At 41.2% G+C, this 27,426-nt stretch overlaps 1 protein-coding gene across 16 annotated transcripts in view; it reads right to left on the reverse strand.

The window, feature by feature from the left end:
* LOC135184794 (uncharacterized) overlaps window positions 1–27,426 on the reverse strand; it is a 616,367-nt gene that overhangs the window by 262,953 nt on the left and 325,988 nt on the right. For all 16 annotated transcript variants that reach the window (XM_064160870.1, XM_064160872.1, XM_064160881.1 and 13 more), the window contains one exon: window positions 189–407. In XM_064160870.1, coding sequence (XP_064016940.1) covers window positions 189–407 — 219 coding nt within the window. The remainder of the gene's footprint in view (window positions 1–188; window positions 408–27,426) is intronic.

Consider the following 27,426-nt stretch of genomic DNA (forward strand, 5'->3'; position numbering starts at 1 on the left):
TGCTCCAGCCCTCTGATCATCTTCATGGCCCTCCTCTGGACTCATTCCAACAATATCTGTAAATGCTCCTACAAGGGCTTGCGTGCACAAATCTTAGTCATTCATTCTCTTTGTAGTGCAAGGGAAGTGCTTTCAATCAAGATATTTGTAGAAGTATTCTGGAAGAGCATGAAGAAAGTGGTACTTACTTTGTAACAGGAACTGAGATGGTCTGAAGGAAGAGCCACTGGCTCAAATAATGTAGGTAAAGCCTCACAAACCAAAGCAAAATCACCAGCAGCATGAGCAGCCAGAAGTCCCCAGAGCACCAGCGTATGGTCCCCAGCTCAGACAAGGCTGTGTAGACCACGAAATGGAAACGCTCAACAACCTCTCTGGACAGCTTCATTTCAGCAACAGAATGGCAACTGTAAATATGTGGAAATAAAACAAAGAGAAGAAAAAACACAAGCATGTATTAGCAGTTGCTAAAACCACATAGAGTCCTTTTATGCAGATAAACATGGCAAAGGCTCTGATCAGAACTTTCAATGGACTGATGCATCTGACTGAAAAATAGACAGATTTATCCCTTGCAGTCTGGGTAATAAGTGGCCACCTCCCAGAAATCATGCTCCTGCTTTTATAGGGAAAACAACAAACCACATCTTAAGCCAAGTCTTTTAAAGTCTTTTGCTTTAGTTTTAAGTTTCTCACAAACTGCTCCCTGAGAAGCACTTTATCACTTCTTTTCCTTCTAAGAAAATTGTGAAAGAGTTGTCACATTTGTACTGAAAAAGCTTTGATTTCATTGAAAAACATGAGCAGCTTTTTGATGTTAAGGTGAAAGAACTGCAGTCAAATGTTTCAGTGGGCTAAAATTCCTCTTTACATTACTTTCAAGTGAAAGAAGAAATAGAAAGGAACTGCTACAGTAGACTGTCCTGCTACTGACTGTGGCATTATGTGCCCTTTAAGCTGTATACTACACTGCTCCACAAAGGGGGACTAAAAAAAAAAGAGATGCAGAGATGCAGCCTTGGCCTTATGGTTCCAAGAAACTGGAGTCTCTAAGCTGATTCAAAGCTGAAAAGACAGTGGCTTCTTTGACCTTTTGAAACTTCTAACTGCCACGCTTATTTACACTGCTTTCAGTGACTAAGCAGCTGAGATGCACAACTCTGGGACTAAATACAATGTCATCGTGTTCAAACTGTTATTTATATTGATGAAAGCTTCTGAGAGTTCAGGAATATGGAGTTCCTTTTTGTGCAAGGAAGCGTGCCGGCTCTTAAAAGTAGAGTATATGACGGGAGAAGAAGTGACAGCGATACTTGCACTGCATTTTCCTGCCTGCATACATGGATCTCTTCAACAGCTGTGCACGTTTCCTTCTCCAGCAGTCCCAAAGAAGGCTATGAATAGCATAGGAGAAACATAAAAGGATCTTGCATTTGGTCTAGGTTTGAGAGGGAGAAATAAAACCCCCCAAATTTGCCAGCCACAGATCTCGGTTTTGGGATCAGGTTTGACATCACATTACTCCTGATCCTCAGTGTTGAGCAGGACACATGTAGAAGATATGCTGTCAGCCAGTTCCCTTTCCCAGCCTTCAGGTATCTACTTGGTTGAAGAGCATGAGGGGAATTTTTCAGGAAGACACCACAAAACAGTAGGGTTTGGGTCATCAAGAGGCCTCAAGTACAAGACTTCTCACAGAAGCACCTTTTGGCTGGAGACAGGTGATCCTTGCTGTGACTACAGGTGGACCTGTCAGGGGTTTGTAAGAGCTTTTTGAGACACTGCAGTCTGCTTTGCTTATACCTTTGTCAGTCACAGAGTTCTGCTTTACAGACTCAGGGCCACATCATGAATCACCTTCTTCACACTGTAATTATTTACCCACATCAGCCTACAGGAACATGACCATACATTTCATTAACATCATGAAATCATAGTCTAGGCTTGTGTGAGAAAGAGACAAAGAAAAATGTACAGTAAGAAATATAATTGACTATGATATTATACTACAATAACCATGTACTACATTTTATTTTTATATAAAGAATTTTTCATCATTTATAACTACTTAATCAAAATCCAGTCTTAAATTATTCACTTCTTGAGTAGAGTTAATAAGGCAGGAGTAGCCACACAGTTGTTGTAGTTAGACCAAATAGTTTGCTGGTTATGCAAAAAAAGAAAAAAAGGGGGGAAAAAAGGCAATCTCAGCTCATAATACTCTTCTCATCCTCCATCAAACAAGCAGAACTACACAGACCTCACTCATGACAGAAATCCACATCCTACAGGGATTGCTGCCAATCTTCACCTCTGTGCTAAGAGCATGAGTAACCACGTTTTCCACAAGTCTGGATTTAGATCAGCTCCCTACTGCATCTAAGAGTCATTTGCTATTAGACCACATAGGCTCAACTCACAAAATGAAGCTATCTCCAAACAAGCAGGACCAGAGAGAAACATTCAGTATATAATCTGTAAAATATTTCAAGATATAAATCCTTTCTCCTACCCAGCACACAGATTGAGAAGCAGGCAGCCCAGAGTGCTGAAAACACCTCTTTCATTTGCAGCAGTCGAGAAGCACCAGAAACACTGAGAAACATTATTAACCAAAACACTAGTTTGAGAAAGTGAAGTGAGTACTTCCTCACAGAAGCAGAATTGTTCAAGATCCCTTCAAACCACTGACTGTATTGGGTTTGGCTGAGCTGGAGTTAACTCTCCTCAAAGCATCCTACTAGCACTGTGCTTTGCAGAGCTGTAACTGACTGTGATAGCACACACCAGTGTTTTGACTACTGCTCAGCCAAGCACCCAAGCTGTGCTTTTCCAACATAGAATCATAGAATCAACCAGGTTGGAAGAGACCTCCAAGATCATCCAGTCCAACCTATCTTCCAGCCCTAGCCAGTCAACTAGACCATGGCACTAAGTGCCTCATCCAGGTTTTTCTTGAACACTTCCAAGGATGGTGACTCCACCACCTCCCTGGGCAGCCTGTTCCAATGCCAATCACTCTCCCTGGCAAGAACTTCCTCCTAAAGTCCAGCCTATATCTCCCTCAACACAACTTGTAGGTAGAGAAAGTCAGAGACTTATCAGAGTCTAGAAGCCTTTCCACTTGCAATGATCCTGACTTGTGGGTGTCAAGCGGATGGGGACAATATCTTTTCAGTGGTCAGCAGCAATAAGACAAGGAGCAATGGCTACAAACTGGAACACAGAAGGTTTCATCTCAACATGAGGAGAAACTTCCTTACAGCAAAGGTGACAGAGCAGTGGAACAGGCTGCCCAGAGAGGTTGTGGAGTCTCCTTCTCTGGAGACTTTCAAACTCCACCTGGATGCATTCTTGTGAGAATTACCCTAGGGGAACCTACCTTGGCAGGCAGGTTGATGCTCTCTGCAGGTCCCTTCTGACCTCTAATGTTCTGTGATTCAGCTCCAATCAACAACTGGAATCACTTTATCTATTTCCCACTGGAATGGGCTGCCCAGGGAGGTGGTGGAGGCACCGTCCCTGGAGGTTTTCAAGAAAAGGCTGGATGAGGCACTCAGTGCCATGATCTAGTTGAGTGGCTAGGGCTGGGTGCTAGGTTGGACTGGATGATCTTGGAGGTCTCTTCCAACCTGGTTGATTCTATGATTCTATGAAAACCAATCCAGTGGGCCTCAACTTACTTGTAAGTTACAGCACACTGTTCCTGGATACTCATTAATCAGGCTGTAAGGCTGTTTACTGGTTGTCACTTCAAAACACTGGGCTTAAATGATATCTCCTCTAGAGCTTTTTGAAGAAAGGAAGAGGTAGAAACATGAAATGAAATGCACCAAACAAGTGGAAACAGCCCCTTTAAATATTTTGTAGATGGTGCTACTAGTGAAAGCTTGTGGGTGGAGTGACAGTGCTGGCAGACACAGTTTTCAGAAGAGATTTATGTAGAGTTGCTCCAGGGCAGAGAGCATGAGTATTACCTTTCAAAAACAAAACAACCCTTCCACCCACAAGATACCCAAATCTCAACCCTTGGGTGAAAACAAAATAAAGCTCCAAAATGAGAAGGCACTTGAGCAATGGATTTATCCATAATTCCTTGGATTACTGGTAAGTAATTTGGCTGAATGTTTCTGTTCTAGGGCATTAGTTTTGCATTTTTCTTTGCAAAATGCTGCAGTAACAAATAGCAGAGCCCAAATTACCATAAAAGCAGGTCAATTATTTCAATGGAAATTGTTCAGAAGGAAAGAAACGATGCACAGATTCTCTTAAGCTACACTTGATGATGATGACAGGGAAGTAATGGCTGATAGAAGGCAGTGTGTACTGTTGGGTGACAGCTTTGCTGCTGACAAACTATGGTAAACATTTATATGATGCACTGCAAGACTGGCACTCACAATTGATGGGGAGAAATGGGGGGCAGGGGAGGATGGATTCTCAGCCAATGCAACCCTGCTTACTCCAGAGTTACATTGGCATATACCAGCTGAGCTATTCAGGATCTGGTCCTGAACATATTTATTACTTACATTGCATGAAATAAAGGAAAATAAATGTTTTATGTTAGTCATGCAGTCAGAGATTTAAAAAGCAAATGCAGTCACAAATGACTTTATGCAAATTGCTTTTAGGGAGCTACAGTCCTCAGAGCTCAAGAATCTGTGCAGCGTCTTTACTCAGCTCCTGAATAAAAAAGAGCCCTCCTCACCATCACTGCAAATGCAGGTATTTTAAACTTAGCCACAAAGTCCTTTATGGGTTATCAACAGCAATGAAAATGCAGAAAACCTTGCCCAGTGTTCCTACAATGAAATGCCATCGCTTCCAGTTGAAAACCTCACCTGTACCTGAAGGCCCACTTAAAAACAACCCATTCATGCGCTCAGCCCTTAAAGTGGAAACCTGTTAAAAGTACCACTGATGAAGCACGAGACAAAATAGAATCCAGTTCGTTCCACTGAGCACAACATAAACATACATATAAAGCATATAATTTTATTATCATTAGACTGATTATTATTCCTTCTGCATAATATTTTTTTCTTTATAGAACTCATGTTGCACTAAGCAGAAATTGTCTTTATCCCAGGCCGTCTGCTGATGATACAAATGACTTTGCCCAATAAGCCAACGGCAGAGCTGTGAACTGAGCTCTGCTGAGTTACAGTCCATTATTCTATCCACTGGATTCCTAATAAAATATTACTTTTTTGTTTATTTGTATGCAAAGTGAATATAAGCAGGGAGAACATTTGCCAAGGATGAAGATGCTTTTTTTCTCCCCTCTCTTTAGTATACATTTAGTGCTTCGTATTCTGTTTGCAAGCCCCAAGAAAAACAGGCAGCACAGTTACAGAGGCTATCTAAGGTCCATCTGCTTGAAGAGAGGTAGCAAAAGACCTGAGAGGTCAATAGTGATTTCCTTAACACACAAATTCTCATAGGAGAAATAGTTCTACAGCTTGCTGAAAGATCTAGAATCATAGTACAAAAGGAAAACCTGGCAGGTTTATTTTTCAGGTGCACCTGTGGTGGGAAAAAAAAAAAGAAGGAGCCTGCCAGTAGCATTTAAAATCCAAAAACGTCAAAGGAAGGATTTAGGAATTAAACATCCTTGCAAAGCAGGAAAAAATAGGCAGCCAAGAACTGCAATAATTGGTTTGGGTTGCTTCAAAGAACATGACACAGGTATGTGAATGCGCCTGGCAACACTCACACTGCCCCACCAACCTGAGGAGGAGGGCAACAGCAGTTGAGTTCCTTTCCAGGGCAACAGCAGTCAAGTTCCTTTCCAATGTCCAGGCTGTGCCAGCTCACGAGGAGGTAGCCAGCAGGCAGCAGGGTCTGGATCAGCCACAGCCCAGGTGTGTTTGCATCATGTACACAGCCAGGAGCCAGAACAAACATATCAGTTGAACTTTTCCCACAACCAGCTCACGCCAAGAAGCTCATGGGCATATGTGCTGGCAGAGCTATTGCCTTGAAGGGATGACTATGTTCTTCCATACTGAGGAATGGACACTGTGGGTCAGTGGGCCAAGATGTGTTCATTAAAAAGAAGCAGAAGAAAGTGCTGTCAGCTTCATATTGTTTCCATGCTAGCTCTAAAATGGCGGACACTCAGCTTTCATTCTAGAGCACTTTGAATAATATGTTCTTACTACAAGAAGGACATTGAGGTGCTGGAGCATGTCCAAAGAAGGACAATAAAGCTGATGAGAAGTCTAGAGAACAAATCTTATGAGGAGCAGCTGAAGGAATCAGAGCTGTTTAGTCTGGAGAAAATAAGGCTTAGAGGAGGTCTTCTCACTCCCTACAACTACCTGAAAGGAGGTTGTAGTGAGGTAGGGGTCAGTCTCTTCTCCCAAGTAACAAGTTATAGGATGAGAGGAAATGGGTCTCCAATCGCACCAGGGGAGATGTAAATTGGATATTAGGACAAAATTCTTCCTTAAAATGGTTGTGAAGCCCCAGCATAGACTCCCTAGGGAAGTGGTGGAGTCATCACTCTTAGAGAGATTTAAAAGATGTGTAGACGTGGTACTGAAGGACATAGTTTAGTGGTGACCTGGCAGCGTTTTTGTTAACAGTTGGAATTGATGATCTTAAAGTTCTCTTCCAACCAAAGTGATTCTATGATTCTATAAAAGTGTTAATGACAACAGAAAATTGGCAAACTGCAGCAGATTCCTGTCCTCAGCAGTCCCCACACTGCCTTTGGCTAACTAAGAATTTCCTGAGGGAATTAACAGAGGCATTTGCAAGAAGAGATTTCTTACCAAGCTGAGAAAGAAGCAGAAGAAGAAGGCATCAGGAAATTTAAGTGGAGTGGCAACAGTGCTGGAGGACAGTGTGGTTCCTCATAGAGAGCTGGCAGAGCTTTGCACATTTCATCTTTGAGCAGCATCTGACAATGACAAAGCAATAATGACAAACCCCCCAAATTATTATCGCCAAGCCTGCAGTTTAGGTAGGCAGCTAAAACTTTGCCTATTTCATGCTTAACTGCATTTTCATGAGCCTGTTGGCTTGGCACAACAGCCTGGAAATCTTGTGAGAGCAGATTTTGTTAAAATATTCCAGTCTGTCTGGTTCCAGCTCTGGAATTGAACAAACATGAAAAGAAGAAACTCAAGTGCAGCTTTCAGAACTTTGAAGATGCTCTGGTTTATATTTCATTCAAGAAAGGAACAAAAGGCAGTGGACGGCTTCTGTTATTCATTCTCGTGACATGGCTAGGCCAGCGAAGAAGCAAAAAACATAAAACTCCTCCTCCCCTGCTTCTTGTCCTCTGATTGCTTTAAGTAAGGAAGGCAATGAATGAATAAGAAAACACTCACAACTAAAGTATGGGAGGACATGAGATGTCAGTGGAGGTATAGATCTTGCAAGCAGTACTGTCTGTAAAGCTTTCTGTCAGTAAATAAGTACAAATTCTCAACCCTGCACATGAACAATAAAACAGAGTTTAGGATCTGGAGAAGAATCTTACAGGTCAACCAGAGTAATAAATATACCTTCAAGATCACCTCTGTTAAAAATAGTTCTGATAGGCTAAAACATGGCTAGAAGCTCAGGAGAACCAAGGTAAAAAGACTTGGTTTACGTTAATAGCAGCGATGTACCCTACCCAAGAGAAAAAAAAGATACATCTATGTGTAGGTAGCACTGCTTAAGCTAACAGTCCTCTGTACCTGATGTGTGCAATGGTTTCTACCTTGACACAGAAAACATCCCCAAGGACATTTGCTCTGTCTGGAGGAAAAATGTAATCTTCCTCCTGACCAAATACGTATCTACTTCTGAGAGCCACTAGACACTCAAACACCATCTGTGAGCTGTGCATTCATCTGTAACACACCAATTTAGCTGGCAGGCCATTGGGACACAAGACTCTAAAGTTGCCAAGTTAAAATGGCAATCCAGTACCAGCCAAAACTCCACCAAGCAAGCAGGTGAGGCTTCCAATGAATGCTGTAGCAGAGAGCAACGAAGCTTCAAAATAAGAAACAGCCTTGTGGTGTGGTGGAAAGGGAAAAAATAAAAAAGAAGGCAAGCACAAAGAAGTAGCTTTGATCTTTTCCATCCTGCACTTAATTAGCAGCAGCATCGCACTAGGAGCATGGCTCTGTACATGTAGAATCAAACTGCCAGCTTCTATCAGTGAGAACTGACGGACTCATGACTGCACTGGATAGAGAGGTCAGGAGACACATTACACAGGATGATCCTACATTTCAGAAAGACCTTGTGCTGCAGAGTCACAAAACTTCTCACACAAGTACAGACAAGTCACAAGCTAAAGCCTCTTCAATTCATGGGTTGCATCTGGTTTTTGCAGCAACAGGCTGAAGCAGGAAATGGGACTTCTGCTTGCTTCCATTGTTTCCCTTGCCACAGTTAAGTTATATGAGTGTGAAGATGCTAAAGCTAGAATTGTTAAACTGAATGCACTATTTGCTTCATGGACAGATTTATAATAGTCATGGACCATAGGAATGGGTGGGCATAAAACTGAAAGGAAAGAAAAAATTGAATATATGGCTGTAGCTTGTACATGAAAAGGCTTCTAAAAGACCATTAGTGTTATTCCAGTCAGGCCTCTAGAAGGTTCTCTATGATCTGACAAAAATGACCTTTCCTTTTTTTTTTCATAGCAAATTCTACAAGGAGGAACTAAGCAGGCAAAACAGGTGGAGACCGAGAGGAAAACGGGACATGCATTTAAAGCATGCTTAATATTAGGAATTAATTTTTCAGTTGAAATTAATTATCTTCTTTTAGTTAATATGATTTTGTGCATCATGGCCATGCACACTGAAGTTTGACACAGGAACAGGAATCCATGAAAAGCATGAGCTGTGATGTGACCCTGGTAATGCCAGTTAGAATGAAGTCAGGCATAAATCCTTGCAGATATAAACATGGCCAGGTAAGGCAATTCAAGAAACTACAAAGCAAATGTAGCACATGGGAAAAGACATCTCACAAGCAGCAAATTGCCTGAAATATTTAGAGCTTCTACAAGGTGTAGTTTGTCCAAATATAGCTGTAATGAACTGCTTTGGAAGAACTCTTCCTCAAGGATTTAATGAAAGAGAATAGTCTCAGGTTTGAGTAGATGACTGATGTTGTAACACTGCATTGTAAAAAAATGGTTTTGCTTTAATAAAACCTGCTTTCTGAAAGAATAAAAGATCTATGTTAGGCCAGATTAATTAAATCTTTAAGAGCCTTAGGAAAGGAAAAAAAAAACACATTTAAAAAAAGGAAAAAAGGAAGGGAAGAGAAGAAAGTTAGAATACTATTATGTTTAAAATATTATTAAGCAGTTATCAAGATGAGAAAACAGATACTGTACAGATATCTTAAATTCAATTACCTTATGAAAAAACACAGCTATAAAAAACATGTTAAACTGAGATCTTTTTAAAGATCTTTATAAACACCACTGAAATTATGGTGGAAATTATCCATACAATTTAGTCAAACAAAATGCATCACATAATAACAGTATTAACTGCTTCTTTTCAGTTTAATGCTATGTTATTATATTTAGCTGCCTATTTTAGAAAGTAATTTGTGTTGATAGCTCTGGAGAAAAACCAAGCATTAAAGAACTAATTTAATTCCTTCTGAGCTATGTTCAATTCAAAAATATTTCTTTCAGAATGTCCCACTACTGCAGAATCTGACTAGAAATCCACCTTGAACTATGTGCACTTTGACTAACTCTCTCCCCAAGGCAAAATGATCCTGCATTCAGCAGGGTTTTCTCCCAGTCTTCTAAAGGACTTACAGAGAATGTACCTGATATAACCGGACCAGAATGTCAACCATGATAGAAATTATGATCAAGACATGGAGGATACATAATGAGAACCTTATCTATTTTACACTGGGCTGCTATTGGTAGGGGAGTACCTTTAGGGGGTTGTTTACAGAAATAGGTCTTCTGGTTTTGGAAAAGGAAAAGGAAGGAAAGAAAGAGAAAGAAAGAGAAAAAAAGAGAAAGAAAGAGAAAGAAAAGGAGGAAAGGGAGGAAAGGGAGGAGAAAAGGGAGGAAAGGGAAAGAAAGGGAAAGAAAGGGAAAGAAAGGGAAAGAAAGGGAAAGAAAGGGAAAGAAAGGGAAAGAAAGGGAAAGAAAGGGAAAGAAAGGGAAAGAAAGGGAAAGAAAGGGAAAGAAAGGGAAAGAAAGGGAAAGAAAGGGAAAGAAAGGGAAAGAAAGGGAAAGAAAGAGAAGGAAAGGGAAAGAAAGGGAAGGGAAGGGAAGGAAAGAGAAGGAAAGAAAAGGAAAGAAAGGGGAGGAAAGGAAAGGAAAGAAAAGAAAGAGAGAGAAAGGAAAACAAATAGTGCTCTCCTCCCCACTCGTTATACTAGATGACATAATGGATACTAGCTGTGTTTAAGGTGTTCAAGCAGTGTTATAATCAGCTGCCTGGCTGCCTTTGGAAAGAAATTTCACCAATTTGCTTTCAACACAACAAACATGACTTTATTCCTCCGTTTCCACAGTGTAAAACAGGAATTAGAAAAGAAAAAAATATTGCCACAGCTTGTTTCTTGAAAATCAATGTGTGATTGCCAGCTGCACTGGGACATGGAGGAATATACCCTTATCAGAGACAATCTCCAGATAACAGACTCTCCTGCCCATAGCTGCATGTAAGACATGGCAAGACAAATTCAGGCTTCCTTTTCTGTTGGTGTCACCTATTGATCCAGCGAAGTGCTCTCCATCTGAAATTCCCTCCCCAAAGGGGACATTTGTTATGAGAAGTAAATTGTTCTGCCTGGTGCTAGGGATTCACCAAACTTCCTGCTAATTACTGTGTAGTATCATGGTAATATATCTCTTTCAGTGTAAAATGAAAAAACTAAGTGTAAATGAGCCAGCAGCCATCCTTTGCCTGGGATAAATGTTGGTTTGTAATACTACAAGTGGTAACATAAAGGTATAATATACTAAACTCATCAGGTACCCCAGATAAAATGTGAGCTGTGTGTTTTCCCTTGGAGATGTTTAACAGGTTAAACCCTGAGAACAGGCTAACCTGTCTGTTTTCCCCAACACAGCAGTGAGGGAAAAGCAGTACACAAGTGAAAAAAAAACCTACAAAACCAAAACCCCTCTGGGTTGAGACAAAGAGGCCGAGAGAACAGCTTAATATAAATGAGACAACATAAACACACAATCACCTTAGCCTATTTGCAGAAAAAGCACAGCAGAAAGCAGCAGCAAATAGAAGCAAGGGAGCTAAAGTCTCAAACCAGGGAGCTACTTCCCCATCCCTCCCTGTCCTGCTGCCATCTCAGCAGAACAACTCCAGCACCCCAAAACCCTGGAACTTAAAAGCAGAAACAGGGAACTTCTCATGTCACAATCTGAACCTCAAGTCCCATAATACTTTGCTCTGCCCAGCACCTTCATTTTGAAGCTGACATCACAGGATGTTAGGTGTTGGAAGGGACCTCCATAGGTTATTGAGTCAAATCTCCCTGCCAGAGCAGAAGCATAGAATTTAGCTCAGGTCACAGAGGAATGCATCCAGATGGGTCTTGAAAGCCTCCAGAGAAGGAGACTCCACAGTCTCTCTGGGGAGCCTGTTCCAGTGTTCTGTGACCTTACAGTCAAGAAGTTCCTTCCTCATGTTGAGGTGGAACTTGCTGTGCTGCAGTTTATATCCATTACCTGTTGGTCCTATCACAGGGTGCAAATGAGAAGACTTTGTCCCCTTCTTCTTGACACTCAGCCCTCAGATATTTATAAACATTGATTAGATGCCCTCTAAGTCTTTTCTTCACCAGATCAGAAAGGCCCAGGTCCCTTAAGCAAGATGGTTTTGAATAACAGCAGCAAATAATCAACCCATGACAGTATGTTTCCTCTCAGATATGTTCAAAACCACCATCCTAGATGTGATGAAGTGGTCTCCAGTATGAGCCAACACACAAACTGGCATCGCCATGAGAAACATCAGTATCAGAGAACAATAAGATACAGAGGTAAAGGATGTTGGGATACAAGAGAGAAACTACATCTACAAACAAGTCTCTGGGGAAAAAAAGATTTGTGCATCTTCGCTGCCTATGTTGCCTCTCCTGTCTATGTATTGTGCTCACCTAAAATATCAACACCCTCACAGAAAGCTTCATCTGCTGAGAGTGCAGAAAGTGAGGATAGAATCCTAGAATGGTTTAGGTTGGAGGGGGCCTCAAAGATCAGCCAGTTCCAACCCCCTGCCATGGGCAAGGACACCTCCCACTAGAACAGATCGCTCAAGGCCTCATCCAACCTGGTCTTGAACACTTCCAGGGGGGGAGCATCCACAATCTCAATGGGCAACCTCAGCCAGTGTCTCACCACCCTCACTGGAAAGATTTTCTTCCCAACATCTAGTTTAAATCTCCCCTCTGCCAGTTTAAACTTATTACCTCTCACATCCTGTCATTACAAGACCTTGTAAATAGTCCCTCCCCAGCCTTCTGGCAGGCTCCCTTCAGATACTGAAGGGCCACTACAAGGTCTTCTCAACCTTGGGCTGAAGAGCCCCAATTCATGTTAGTATGTGGAACAATTCCTCCACAAATACAAACTGGCTTGTCAAACACATAGCTAATTGGCATCCATATTAACTTTTTCAGTTCCAAAGAGCTTTTGGTATGACTCCTAGGTAATGGCAATTCTACCAGGCTGAAGAAGAACAACAGAGAGAAGCGTGTGTTTAAAAAATAGTGGAACATTTCCCTGTCAATAGAATATTTTGGATCTGGTATCCCTAACCAAAAGAAAGTTTTGCTCAAGAGTAAAGAAGGAACACAGAAGGTTTCACCTCAACACGAGGAGAAACTTCTTTGCAGCAAAGGTGACAGAGCAGTGGAAAAGGCTGCCCAGAGAGGTTGTGGAGCCTCCTTCTCTGAAGACTTTCAAACTCCACCTGGATGCATTCCTGTGAGAACTACCCTAGGGGAACCTGCCTTGGCAGGGGAATTGGACTTGATGATCTCTGGAGGTCCTTTCCAACCTCTCATGTTTTGTGATTCTGTGATATACTTTTAAGAGATGGCAATAAACTTGTGCTTTGCATTCAAACAATTAAGGTCTATTTTACTGCTTACCCCTTACATACAAAATTTCATACCAGTGGCTGTTTAAAGAGACTCACTTGTGAGACTTCATGCACATCATAACAACCACAGTGCTGTCTACAGCTACATGAAGGGACATTGTAGCCAGGTGGAGGTTGGTCTCTTCTCCCAAGCAACCAGCAATAGAACAAGGGGACACAGTCTCAAGTTGTGCCGGGGTAGGTATAGGCTGGATGTTAGGAGGAAGTTCTTCACAGAAAGAGTGATTGGCATTGGAATGGGCTGCCCAGGGAGGTGTTCAAGAAAAGCCTGGATGAGGCACTCAGTGCCATGGTCTAGTTGACTGGCTAGCTGGGGGATAGGTTGGACTGGATGATCTTGGAGGTCTCTTCCAACCTGGTTGATTTTATGATTCAATGTATATAGAGGAACAGGGGATCTGACTTTCTGGCAGGTCACACCTCAGCATTTCTCTTTGCAGAGGGTCAATAATGGAGATACTTCCCCTCCACTCTACCCCTCTTGCTGAAACTGGTCAGCCTGTTCAGAAATTGCTAGAAAAAGTGACAGGCATACTGGTTTAACACAGACACACTGACTTCCTAAAAAAAATGGTGTGGTAGTTTAAAGCTAACCCTCCATTCTGGCTCTGAATTACGAACAAGAAATAGGAAAACTCCAAAGATGTTGAATAGGGAAAAAATAGTAAAATAGTAAAGAGTAAAACAAAATTGGACATTGAATGCAAAAGAAAAATAATAGATGTCTGTATCATTCCATTGGATTGTTAATTAGTGTAAAGTATGCTGCAGAAACTGTTCTTCCTCCCTTTTCTCTTCTTCACTCTGGCTGCTGGCTAATCCCTATGCATGGCTTCGCTGACCCTGTCTGAGACTCTTGTTTATGGCTAAATAGGTAGCAACAGTGGCTCTGCTGATCTCTCTCTGGGAGGAGAGCTATTCTCTTGTTCCCTTGTCCAGGGGAGTGGGAGAACAATTCAAGGTGTTTTTTGTGTTATTGCTAAATTGTGCATCATTGTGAATATATGTAGATGTATTTTGTATATATTCGCTGGATTTTGTGCTTTTAGATTTTAGTTCCACTGTAAATATAGCTTCCTTTTGCTTCCAAACCTTCTGAGCTGGTCTGGTGATTTTATGTGGGGGTAATTTTAACCCTGATACATCTGGCTAAGAAATAAACCCCTATGCTCAGAAGCCATTAGACCAAAGCTTCCAAGGCAGAAGAATAATGCATTTGGGCAGAACAAAAGCCTTCTTATTTTGCTGTCTCTGATAAACAATAGTTGGCAGGTATTGAACTTACTATGCAAATAACTTCTGTTTTCCTTTGGGTTTGTTTTGCTGTGGTTGTTTTTTTCCCTGTTTATATTTGTCTGCAAGTGTAGTCATAAATTACAGTCTGTTGAAATTTCTTTTTTGAACAAAGATACAATCCTGCTTTCTCTTGGAAGCTTTACATTTTTCACCAAAGAACTCCAAACACCTGAAAGATAACTGCAAAGTTTCAAAGAACCAGATTCGCCTAGAAAACAAATGGAAAAAAAGAAACCAAACAACTTAGATAACCTTCAAGAGGCACCACAAAGGTGATCCTGAATTTAAGCTTTGGGCTTTCCCTATTCTGATGAAAGCCTAGGTTATTGCAGGGCAGGGGAGGGGGGCACCCAGAATGCCAGTCAGGCTTAACACTTATTAATTTTCTACCTTTCTCTCTACATCAAACAATCCTAGAGGACAAAATCCCATTATCTTACAGCCATAAGGTTTTCCATTACTGATCTGAATTAGGACAAGATTTAACTGGCTTGCAATGGACCATGCATCTTTCACTCCATACAGTTGATAACATTCAAACAGAAGCATATGATAACATAATATGATTGATAACAGATGCATATGATTGATAACATTCAAAATGAAGTTCTTTACCATGAGGGTGGTGAGACATTGGAACAGGTTGCCCAGAGAGGCAGTGGAAGCCTCATCCCTAGAAGTTTTTAAAGTCAGGCTGGATGGGGCTCTGAGCAACCTGATCTAGTGTGAGGTGTCGCTGCCCATGGAGTTAGGTGATCCTTGGGATCACTTCCAGCCCTGGAAACTCCGTGGTCTATAAAATAGTCTTATCATCCCCACCTGAACAAACTAGACCTTGCTCAAAAACAGTGTGTTGAACTAACAGCACTACTGAATCTGATGTTCCTTCCATCTCAAATAGTTGGATATTTACAGAAGGATCTTTGTGGGTCCTTTATAGAATCAACCAGGTTGGAAGAGACATCTGAGATCATCCAGTCCAGCCTACCACTCAGCCCTGTCCAATCAACTAGGCCATGACATTAAGTGTCTCTTTCCTATCTGGAGCTCTTTGTTTAATTGCAAAGTTGACTACTTGGATACTAAGGGTTCACTTTGTTTAGAGTTGAGAAGTCTGCTCACTTTTCCCATGAGTTTGCTACCAGTGTATGGATTCAAAAGCCTCATGAAGGAAAGCAGTCAGGGTGAGGTTTCTAAAGGTAATTCAGCTGCTGAAATACAACTTAAAAGAGAATTGTGGTTACAGGGTACAGGCTACCTTGAAAACTTCTGCCTCATTTAACGCAGTGTTGCATTCTCAGGGCTCTCAGTGGTTTATAGACTCTTTCTCTTGCTTAATATGTTGCTTTAATAATCTTTATTTCCTTAAGGATCAGTCTTAAACTTACTTGATCCACAGTGCATCAGAACTTATGCTTACATTGAAACTTCAGTTTTCACATGTCCCTAGTTTCTCACTGGTGGTATTTTCAGTTGTGTAACCTTAAAATTGTGTTAACACACTGTGTTGTTTTTTTATTTTGCTTCTATTTTAACCTGAAGGCAAATTGGTTCACAGGTCATATTTGGTGTTATTTTTTCAGCTTAAAGACTTCCAATCATTACAAAAAAAGAAAAGAAAGAAGGGTTTGGTGGTTTAGTTGTTATTGTTTGTGTGGGGATTTACCTGCTTATGAGAAGGGTTTTGCTTGCTGGGCTCAAGGTTTGAAGGTAAACTTTACAAAGACAATGCCTTTTGTTACTGAACCTTCTGCTGCATTTTTTAAGGCACTCAGCAAATTCCAGCAGTGGGTTTCTAGTCACAAAAGACAAACGTAACCACTCTGTGATTTGGATTGGCTTTCTGGTTGTGGGTCATGAGACTCACTGCTGAGCACGTTAGAAGTTGGCTGTGGCATTTATTGAAGGCTGTCAGCAAATTCATGGTTCCCAAAGCAAAAGAAAGAGTGTGCTCTGGCTTTGGTTTTGGGGTGTGGGTTTTCCTTCTTTCTTTTGGGGCTTTGATTGGAATCTGGGACTGAAATTAGTGAATAAACTTAGTTACTGCGAGAGAATCAAATTAAAAGTACAGAACAAGCTGGTGCTTTGAAAAATGTCGAGTTGCAAAGATCTCTTGTTTTTTTCAGAGACATCACTTAGCATTCAAAATAAGGACTGCATTTCCCTTCAGTTTGAAAATTAAGAGCCATTCATGAAATTAGGAACAATAATCATACTATATTATACCCTGCAACTTGTCATAGCATGAAGGGACCTGGAAAAATGATTGCTTGCTGCTTCAAACAGAAGATGCATAGCTAAGACGCTCATTAATGAGGCAAAAGAAAATTAATTGACATGTCTAATAGTTCTTTTAATATAGCCTCTAAGCCTTGATGTGTCAATTGTCAAATTACCCCTGACGTATTTTTCTCTCAGTGATCTTGTGTCACATTGCTAGGAGAGAGAAAGAACATTCTTTTCTTTGGCCTCTCTCACTGTACTTTATGAGCAAGACCTCCAGAAAATTGAGCTGTAGCAGCCCAGCAGTCTTAGCCTCTCTCCAGATCAGGTCTAATCTCCCAGCCTAGAGTACTCCAGCTTTGTGACTGCTCAGTGTTAATAATGCATATTTCCTGGGGCATATAGTGGTAAGAAGGCCTAAATGTATCAGCCTTTCCACATGTCCTCACCACTCTTGAGCAATCCTTTGATGAAGGTTAGAGTTTCATTTAGCAAGTCAGGATCTTCTCTGCCTCTGCTTTCCCAGCAATGATCTCTTTGTCAAAAGACTATCACTACCCTGTGATAGTCTTCCATGCTCTCTCCAGCAGGCCCAGTGAAAGCATATGCCTCTCAGAGCTTCCATTCTTTTCACATTATCATGACCCAATCCCAGCTGAGAAAAAAACTGTATCAAATCATTTGTGCTTTAGTCAACTCCTTGTCTGACAGCAAATCTTTTGATCAAGACAGTTACACTGAGTATATAGGCTCATCTAAGTTTATTTAATGGGTGTTTATAATTGTCCCTGCTATTTAATCAGTGGTATTTTGTCCTACACAAAGTTAGGAAGAAAAGGAAACACAGAGAAGGAAGTTGAACAGATGAATCATATTGTATGTAATCCTTGTATGTGATGTGGTGATCTCTGGGGGTCCCTTCCAACCTTTAAGGTTCTGTGATTCTATTCAGTTTGTAGTTTGGCCCAAAGTCCATGGCATTCCTGACATTAAATAACATTTGAGAATTTCATATTGGCAGCTTCTTTAAACCATAATTCCAGAAGCTGAAGAAACCCTGCTTACAATGAGATTTGCTTTGGGCTGCTTTTTTTGGTTTATAGATTAAGTGGTGCAATTGGGAATTTAGCCACCTACCAGATCATGTTACTAACTCTCCTACTACAGAGCCACACTGGAAAATACAGCTCTCTCTGAAGAATGAAAACCATTGAGTAACAGTGTGTCAGACCTCTATGATTCTGTAAAAGCAAATAAATAAAATCAGCAAGGTATTCTTCATTCTATATTCAATAATCTCAGCCACTCTGCTAAAGACATTTTCACCTACAAGCTTCCCCATAAGAAACAGACTTCCCTGTGCTGCAGAGCATAAAGACACTCAGTTCAAATTGAGAAAGTACTACAGAAGCACTGTTTGTAGAGCTTCATGTGTGCAGAAAGTCCAAGACACTTAGAGAGCACCAGATATGCACAGTTGAAGGCCATTAGTCTACACACAATAGATGTAACATTTCTCAGGCTCAGAGGAGTCCCTTCTCTTATGCTGCAGAGCAAGTCCACGTAGTGCAGAGGATGCATCTGGAATTGCCATGCAGACTGTCAAAGGTCAGAGAGAGGATCTGTGATAAGACAAGTTCTATGAGGTTGGGTGAGAAATTAGCATAAAATTAGCAACATTTCATTGAATGCCTTTCTATCGTGGGATAATTTTTAATACTCCAACCATTTAGTTGTAAACACTCAGAGAATACACCATAGGCATCACTTGATTTGAAGAGAAACTGAAACAAGAGAGCAGGGAAAATATAAAAGCCAGGACAGAAATGGCAGAGATGAGGGGTTGTAAGCAAGAAAGAGGGCCTGTAAAAGCCATCCATGTGAAGCAGAATGAACTTAAAGGCCTGGATCTACAATGTTTTTCTATGCCATATGTCATAATAAGGATGCTGAGGCACAGACAGCAAGAATATTCTCTGAGCTAAAGCAAGACAGTAGCAGGTTGGAGAACTGTCCTTACTTTCTATTTTCTCTTCGTTCATGCTGAATCCAATTCTTTGTTGCTGAGGTGTGGAGTTAGACCAGTGCAAGCGAAGAGAGCCTGTGTTACTTATTTGACACTGCATGGGACCTCACTAACTAATATGTGAAGGTCTCTTAAAAGGTTTTGTTGCAGAGTAAAGATGGATGAGAGGTAGCTTTCTCTTCATGTGAAGCATTCCAATTCTGATCTTAAACTGAGATGAAATTATTGAAAACAAAAATGTTTGTGTTCTGATGTTTTGGTTAATGAAAGGATCTCCTTTAATCATTTAAAGTGCTTTGGAATCATTTTGACCTTTTCAGAGGAGAAGGAACCCTTTTGTATACATTCAAACATGTGGAACAAAAGTCATTACAAAAACAAATGCTCTTTTCAAAAATATCAAGAGGGAACATTTTGAGAGCCTCCTAACTTTGTTCCAGTTATCCTTTCCTGAATTGGAAGGAGGGTTAACACCAGCACTTTCCCACATCATTCTTTGTAAGTCTTTGTTTTCCAGTGAAAAGTGCTTTGTCAAAAAAAATAGCCCTCAACCCTGTCAGCAATACCACATATCCTTGATTCTAATAGGGCCAGATCCTTCCTTCATTTCAATGAGTAGCTTGAGAAAAGCTGTAAAATACTGATATGTGACCCCATCAAGCACTGCTTTGGCAAGGTGTTGTGGCAGACAATGAAGGGCACTGAGATGGCACTCATAAAAACACATCTTCCATTGTGCGATCCAAGCAATCTGAGGATTATCCTTCTGCAAGACAGTGTACTCAGACTAGGCCTAAGGGCTGCTGAAGGCTGTAGGGGAGGACTGGGGAATGCTTGGCAAGCCACCAGGAAGGACAGAAGATGGGAGAGCTCTTCACTGAGCCAATCACCCCTGGGATGCCACGGAAAAGCAAAACTCACCACAAAAATTAACTACCTAAGTGATGACTGCAGAATTGTTTGAATAGCTAACGTTAAAGAAATAAAAACACAGGACAGTTGTCTGCTCTGGACTTGGGAAATGTTTTCCCCACAAATCTTCTTTTCCTTTTTAGCAGCAAATAAGCTGGAACTCAATTTTAGAGCAAGTCTTGGTGCAGAGGCTTAAACAATAAACTGGTTAGATTTATTATGAGCAGAGTTGGATGACACAACTTTGGAATCCTATGCAGCCAGTCTGTGAGACTGAACTTGGTTACAAAAGCATCCACCACAAGCCTATTGGACTTCAGAGTGCCAAAGACAAGGAACGTTTGCTGTGAACTACAACTGCTTGGGTACTCTCACTCTACATGTGAACAAATCAGCACAGTCACACATACATTGCTTTTCACACTTGCCTTCTTTTAACAGAACATAACTCCTCTTGTAAAAAGTGCAGCTAAATTTCAGACTCTCAGCTGACGTAGCTGCCCTGCCGAAGCCCCCAGAATTGCAAGTCAATTCAAGCTGGTGAAGTGTCTGATCCATTCCCACTTTGCTTCTTTTCCTACCATGCGCTTCATGGTTTTGTTCTAGCACTCTATCTGGAGGTTTCACAAACAATCCTAGGCTGCCTTTCTAATGCTAAGTACTAAAACAACAGATGTTTTTTATTTATCAGAATTACTGGGGTTCAATTATGCTAAGCTGGTAGCAGGGCGACCAACAGAAAGACTCATCCAAGCACCAGCCCCTTCATTTGCCATTTTCCTTATGTGAATAAAAGTCATCTCTGCTGAGTGAAAACACACTCTGCAGCCTTTGCCTGCAGATTTCTAATGAACACAAGGGCTGAAAGCATGCTCTGACTTCAACACTCTTACACTATCCAGACCAGCAGACTCAGACCCAGCAGGAAAGAAGGCAACACTCCGTAAACCTGGTTCATGTGGAGGCTGCAACTTTATTAAACGTAAACCACATTATGGGCTTATTTAAATTAATGGGCACAGTGGGTGCTCAACACCTCTGAAAGAGGCTGTACTATGGCTAGCCATAAAATTTTCCATTGAGACTTGCATGAAGGAGAGCTGGGACTTCTGACTAGCTGTGCTTGCCTGAAAAGAGCCTTTCCATGGGAATTTTTTCCTTGATAGAATGAGCAGATTTTGGTGCTGAAAAAAACAAGCCTGTTTTGTTTCAGCAATCCCTCTCATCAGAATCATAGGATGGTTTGTGTTGAAAGACACCTTTAAAGATCATCTAGCCTGACCTCTGTGCAGTGAGCAGGAGCATCTTCAGCTAGAGCAGCCTGCTTAGAGACCTGTCCAATCTCACTTGGAACGTTTCCAGGGAAGGGGCATCTACCATCTCCCTGGATAACCTGTGCCAGTGTTTCCCCAGTCTTCCTTCTATCTGGTCTAAATCTCCCCTGGTTTAGTTTAAAACCATCCCTTCTTGTCCTGTTGCAACAGGCCCTGTTAAGTTGGCAACTGCTCTTCGTTTGCACAGAATACATGTTGTGTATTCTGATATACCCAGCACTTGGGTATATCACAATCAAATGTCCTGATGTACAACACAAAGCCTGAGAGACCACACTGCAGAGAGGGCATGCACACAGCCTGTCTGGGGCACTATGAGACAAGTCCTGTGCCATCACATCCACTTTCATCCCATGGACCCATGATTCCATCAAAGAAACCCAGGAGGACAGGCAGAAGAGGAGACCACTCCATGACCTATCTCTGCCAAGAAGACCAGAAGATAGGAGAGTACCATGGGGCCAGCCTATGCCACAGTAGTCATGCAACCAAATGACAACCTTTCTGAAGTGAACTGCTTAGGTCTTCTGGACTAGATATTTTAACTGCATTAAAAAGCTGCTGTTTTCTGGAAAGGGGAAAAATATCACAGAATCACAGGAATATTCAGGTTGGAAAAGACTCTCAGGATCACTGAGTCCAGCCAATATCCCTACTCTATAAGGTGCACCCTAAACCATATCTCCAAACACCACATCCAAACAACCTTTAAAGCCATCCAGGGCTGGTGACTCAACCACCTCCCTGGGCAGCCCATTTCAATGCCCGACCACTCTTTCCACGAAAAAGTGTTTCCTAATGTTCAGTCCAAATCTATCCAGTCACAGCTTGAGACCATTCCCTCTTGTTCTATTGCTATTTACCTGTGAGAAGAGACCAGCAGAGACTAGTGAGCAGCTTTCCCTAAATTATGGTAACAAACTACAGCTGTTAACTTAAAAAAAGGATAAAAGAAAGAAATTCACAGTGGTTATGAACAGTGAAAATGCTTACAAAATACTCAGCTGAAAACCAAAAGAACTCTTTTCCAGTTAGAAGGCAAGATAACTACGTTATAACTACCTCTTGCAAGAAACAGAAATATCTTGACTGCACCAATGGCAACTACCTTATTGTCATGTTTCCAATGTCATTGTTCAATGATTGCTTTCAGCACTTAAAACTAAATTTTAGACTTTAATACATCAAAACTAATGCAGCTACATGAAGGTAATTTCTGTCAATGATGTACAATTTATCCCAAATACGGACTCAAGGCATCACTGTAAAATGTAACAGAAGTAACAATGAAATCATTTTAATAGTAAATATGAGAAGATCACACAACTGTGACAATTAGGAAAGTAAAATTAATAATTACATAAATTGGCACATTGAACTGTGCCAAATGCTGCTTGTAAATAAATACATAGACCTACATTTATACTTCTCTATTTTGTATAACCCCAATCTTGTGGGTGTAGGAAAAAACCCAGATTGACAATGGCCTACAATAACCTTTAAAACAGTCTTTTGTGCTAAAGTTCTTTATATTCCTTTTCCCAGGCATTTATAATGGCAAGATAATGTTTCACAAAATCACTGAAGAACAGCAACTGTATGTCCTTTCTATTTGCTTCCTAACACTCCTGGAAAGCTTTATAATAAACAATTTAGAAGATAATGAAAGGTAAAACTTCCATCTGAAAAGGTTTGATTCACTGAAATTATTGGGACAATCACTTAGGTTAACTGTTTAGCCCAGAGGGCAGTATAAAATTTCATCAGAATTCAAACCATGCATAAACGATCTCAACCTGCAGTGTCTATTTATACCACACAACATGTTAGTCACATTTTTCACTACAGATTGAAAGTAATGATGAAGTAGCAGATAAGGATGAAAGACTGAATATGTGCTATGCCACCCATGTATAATGCACTCAGTGGCAAACATGGATTAGAAAGTATCCTGCAACAGCATGTGTTTTTCCACTGCCTGAGAAAACCTGTGAACCACTAACAAGGAAAAGGGCACAGCAAGGAAACCAGAAATATTTCACACTCATCAATTAGCCAGATCCATGAGTCAAGGCTTCAAAGACAAAGAGAAATGCAAATTTGGATCAAAAGGATATTACAGAATCATAGAACAGCGTGGGTTGGAAGGGACCTCTGAAGATCATCTTGCCCAACCACCTGCAGCTTGACCTAAAGCAGGTCACCTAGGACCACAATGTCCTGGTGTTTAGAATCTCTCCAGAGGAGACTCCACAGCTTCACTGGGCAGCCCATTCCAGGCCTCCATCAGGAAAGAATATTCTCCTTGTGTTTGGATGGAACCTCCTGGATTCTAGCTTGTGCCATTACTCCTCCTTCTATCACTGGGCACCCCTGAAAAAAGACTGGCCCCATTCTCTAAACATGTACCTGTCAAATATTGATAAGATCCCCTCTTGCTCTTCTCTTCCTCAGGCTAAACTGTCTCAGGTCTCTCAGACTTCCTCACCAGAGGGATGCTCCAGTCCTTTAATCATCTTCACAGCCTCTGATGGACTATAATAGTTCCTGGCCTTTCTCAAACTGGGGAGCCCAGAACTGAACACAGCACTTCAGATGTGGCCTCTTTAGGGCAGATTAGAGGGCAGATTTAAGGCCTGGCTTCTTTAAAAAAACAATTTAAGAAGTCACTGGCTTTTTTACATCCTGGGAAGAAAGCAGTGTCAGTGCAAAAGGCAGCATCTTCCCAAAAAAAACCCAACCCCAACAAAATCTTCAGATGTTGGTGAATGCCACATAGAGAAAACTTCAGGGCAGACTCTCCATTTTAAGTGTAGAATGTGATCTTCAACCTCTAGGAAGAAATAATTCAGGTGGAAAAAGTTTTATGCTTCCTTCTTTTTTCCAGATGAATTTTTTTTTTTTTGCTGCCTTTATTTTGAAGGGAAGCTTTGATCTATGAGTTAAGAAAGAAGAGCTGTGATTTTTCATTTTAATCCTAAACAAGAGTGAAACCTATAGCTGATGACAGTTGTTGAAAGGAAACAATAACTAGAGTACAGAACATTAGTTATCAGCTGTTTCTGAATCACTCCACAGAGTGTATCATCTGGTATAAGTTGTGCTTACATTATCAGAATCAGCTCCTTGTGGTGGCACTGACCTTCAGCTGAATTTCTGTTGTTAGTAAATGGTGATTCCAAGTTGTTAATTGGCATTCCTTTTTTTTTTTTAATGATTCTAGAAGCATCCATGGTGCTGGATGGGCTGATAGTGCTGCCAATGCCTGCTCAGAGGGATTGGAATGTGGCATTGGTACTGCACAGTGAGGAATTAAACAGAAGTGTAAGCTGAAAGCCGTGCACAGGGCTGTGTTTTCACTCGACATCACCTTAGTCTCAGCAGTCTCAGGTTATCATCACTCTAAGCAGAGCTAGATGTTAATGATTTGTAGCTGCTTTTTTAGGGAGTATGGGATTAGGGGAAAGACTCCATAGATAACATGAGGAGTTATCTTTGAGTAAAAGACAGATTAAAGCTGCACATGAAAATAGTGGCAAGGGGAGATGAGAGCTGATACCTTCGGGTGTAGAGTAACATCACCACAAAAAGTGCTGCTGAGACATAGAGGGAGGCTCAGTGGAAGAGGATCTTACAAATGACTGGGAAAGATTATATTATGACAGATGCCTCCAATGATAGCTAATTTAAATGCCATTAGTTGCATTATATTTCACATGTGGACAGTCTACAGTGTGATGGAAAGCGTTACAGTAGGTTAGCACGAAAGTTTACGCTTCAGTCAGAGTAAATTATCATCACTCCACTAGAAATGGCACTTTAACAACTTACCTTAGCTAAGAATCTGCCCCTTTCTATGATTGTAGCAAAACAGTCAAAGCAGATGCTAAAGCTGGAGGAACTTAGGCAAGTTTCTGCTGGCTCATTGCCCCAAAAGGGGAACGAGAACAAAGCTAATGTGTGTTTGAGCATTAGACAGCATTTTGACTTTATTTTGCTGTCCTAAGCTTCCCACTTATTTTCCTCACAAAGGGTGATATTAAATACATCATCTTTATATTTAGTGTAATGCAGGCATTCTTCCACAGAGGTCAATGAGAACAGCAGAGTGAAGCCTGGAGTATGTTTCTTGGAGCTGGTTTTCGTGTAACGTTAGCAAACAGTTTGCTGCACAATGTCACTAGTAGCACTATTCTCTCTTGTCTTCCTCTACTTAATGAAAATCTGTGAAATAAATGCTACAAGGCAGTACTGCTGGCATGACAAATTCCATGCCAATAAGTCTTGCAGTTGCCAAGATGTAAGCTCTGAAACTTGGCATTTGGCATTCAGAACTAGATAACCTTACTACAGCAACTACATTCACTGTATCTACAAGAGGGATGAATAAATCAACAATAATTGAACTACTAAAAGTGTCTAATTTCCAGCATAGTGCTCCAAGCAACAACTGAAATTAAAAAACTGTTAAAACACAGCTACATACCCATATGATCTTGTCATGAATGCACTGAAGCAAAGGTTAACAAAAAAGAATGAATATGCATTCTTTGCTAAAAAGTAGCATCCCTTGATCTACGGTAGTGATGAACTGTACAAATGTCAGGTCCCATCGCAGTCCCACAGAGCTTCATGCTCCCAGTAGCAAGAATTTTTTATTGTTCCTGTAACATTACTCAAAGTAGGGAGAAGGCTACTCCTGGTGCATGTGGAATGCAGTCCCTGTTCAAAAGCCTGGCAGCGTTTCCAAAGTTAGCAGTGATCATAAAGCCTTGAAATACGGCTGGTATCTCCAGGGCCTGATCCATAGCCCAGGGAAAGCAAATGGGGAAAATCCACATGGCTGCAGTTCTGCGTGGGCCAGGCTTAAAAAATATTAGCTCTCTTTTGTCACTTGGTTCCATAACTGAGAATTTCTTGCCTCGTCCAAGTCAGATTTCACTCCATTTCCCAGCACCCATCTTTTCTCCCACTGTTAATCCTTGTTTAAAAAGTACGTCTGGAAATCCTTTGGAAAATAACTAGCACAGAAGGTTAAACAGACTCATTGCTTCAGAGGAAACAGGAGAGTCTCACAAACAGAGCTTTCAGTCTAACACATCTCCATGCTAGTACACAGGAGAGAGCCTAGGACAGCATCCTGCCGCACAATGCTTTGAATTTTCACTCCCAGAATTAATGCTATGCTAATAATCAGCCTGTTTGGATGTGTTCACTACCTACAAATAACAGCTGATGTACCAACAAACCAGAGTAGGCTTTTTAGTCTCCCATGACTCCACAAGGTTGGTGGAAGCATGTTAGAGAGTCACATCTCTGTGACCACAACACAGTGGCTAGAAGCCACTGAGATGCTAGATGAAGCCATTCCTTGGCTCACTCTTGCAACACTTCTCCTAATATCTTAATATCTGGATTGCTCATTTATTAGAAACTGATTAAAAATAGCAAGGAAGCATATTCCCATTTGAAGTCAATGAAAAATCTATTGGTTTTCAAGAACAGCTCTTGACCTTCTTTTAGGCCCTCAGATCTCAGATTCAGAACCAGAAAAAGTATTAAATGATTAAGAGAGTGGAACACCTTCCTTACAGGGAGAGACTGAGGGAGCTGGGGCTCTTTAGTATGGAGAAGAGAAGCCTGAGAGGTGACCTCGTTGCCGTTTATAAATACATAAAGAGTGAGTGCCAAGAAGATGGAGCCAGGCTCTGCTCAGTGACAGGACAAGGGGTAACAGGTGGAAACTGAAGCATAGGAAGTTCAATGGAAACATGAGGCAAAATGTTTTCATTGTGAGGATGACAGAACACTGAAACAGGCTGCCCAACAGGGTTGTGGAGATATTTAAGACCTCTCTGGAGACATTCAAAACCTGCCTGGATATGTTCCTGTGTGACCTGGTATAGGTGATCCTGCTCTGGCAGTGGGGTTGGACTGGATGAGCTTTCGAGGTCTCTTCCAACCCCTAACATTCTGTAATCTGGAAATGCAGTATTTATGCAGTGATAGCCTTGAGGGAAAAAATCTAGGAATTATGTTTTTCAAAACTGTATACATCTTTTAAGACTTTTGTTTGACATATTACTGCTGAATAGGAAACAGGGAGGAGGTAAGAGGAATAACATAGGTGCTGCCACAATGGAGATGTTGGTTCTTACAGCTACTGAGGACTGCCTTTCTGGGCTTACGTGTAGAGCCCATTTACAGACAAGGAATCATTTCTCCAGATGCACTGTGTGGGATAGCAAAACACATGATGAACTGGACTGAATGTGCATCTTTCACCCTCTGACATTTTGTAGGTCAAACTCTGTATCTGATGTATGCAAGATAAAGCCAGAGAGAGGAAGGCAGATACTCACAGACAAGAGAATCTTTTCTTTCCTCTAAATTCCTGCCTCATCTAAGGCTGAACTGCATTTTTGTGGCAGGAACATACATCCCAGTGTCTTTTAGAAGACGAGGATCATGATACAACATTTTGAAGTGGAAATTATTCTAA

Source organism: Pogoniulus pusillus, chromosome 21, assembly GCF_015220805.1.
Source record: "Pogoniulus pusillus isolate bPogPus1 chromosome 21, bPogPus1.pri, whole genome shotgun sequence".
NCBI lineage: Eukaryota > Metazoa > Chordata > Aves > Piciformes > Lybiidae > Pogoniulus > Pogoniulus pusillus.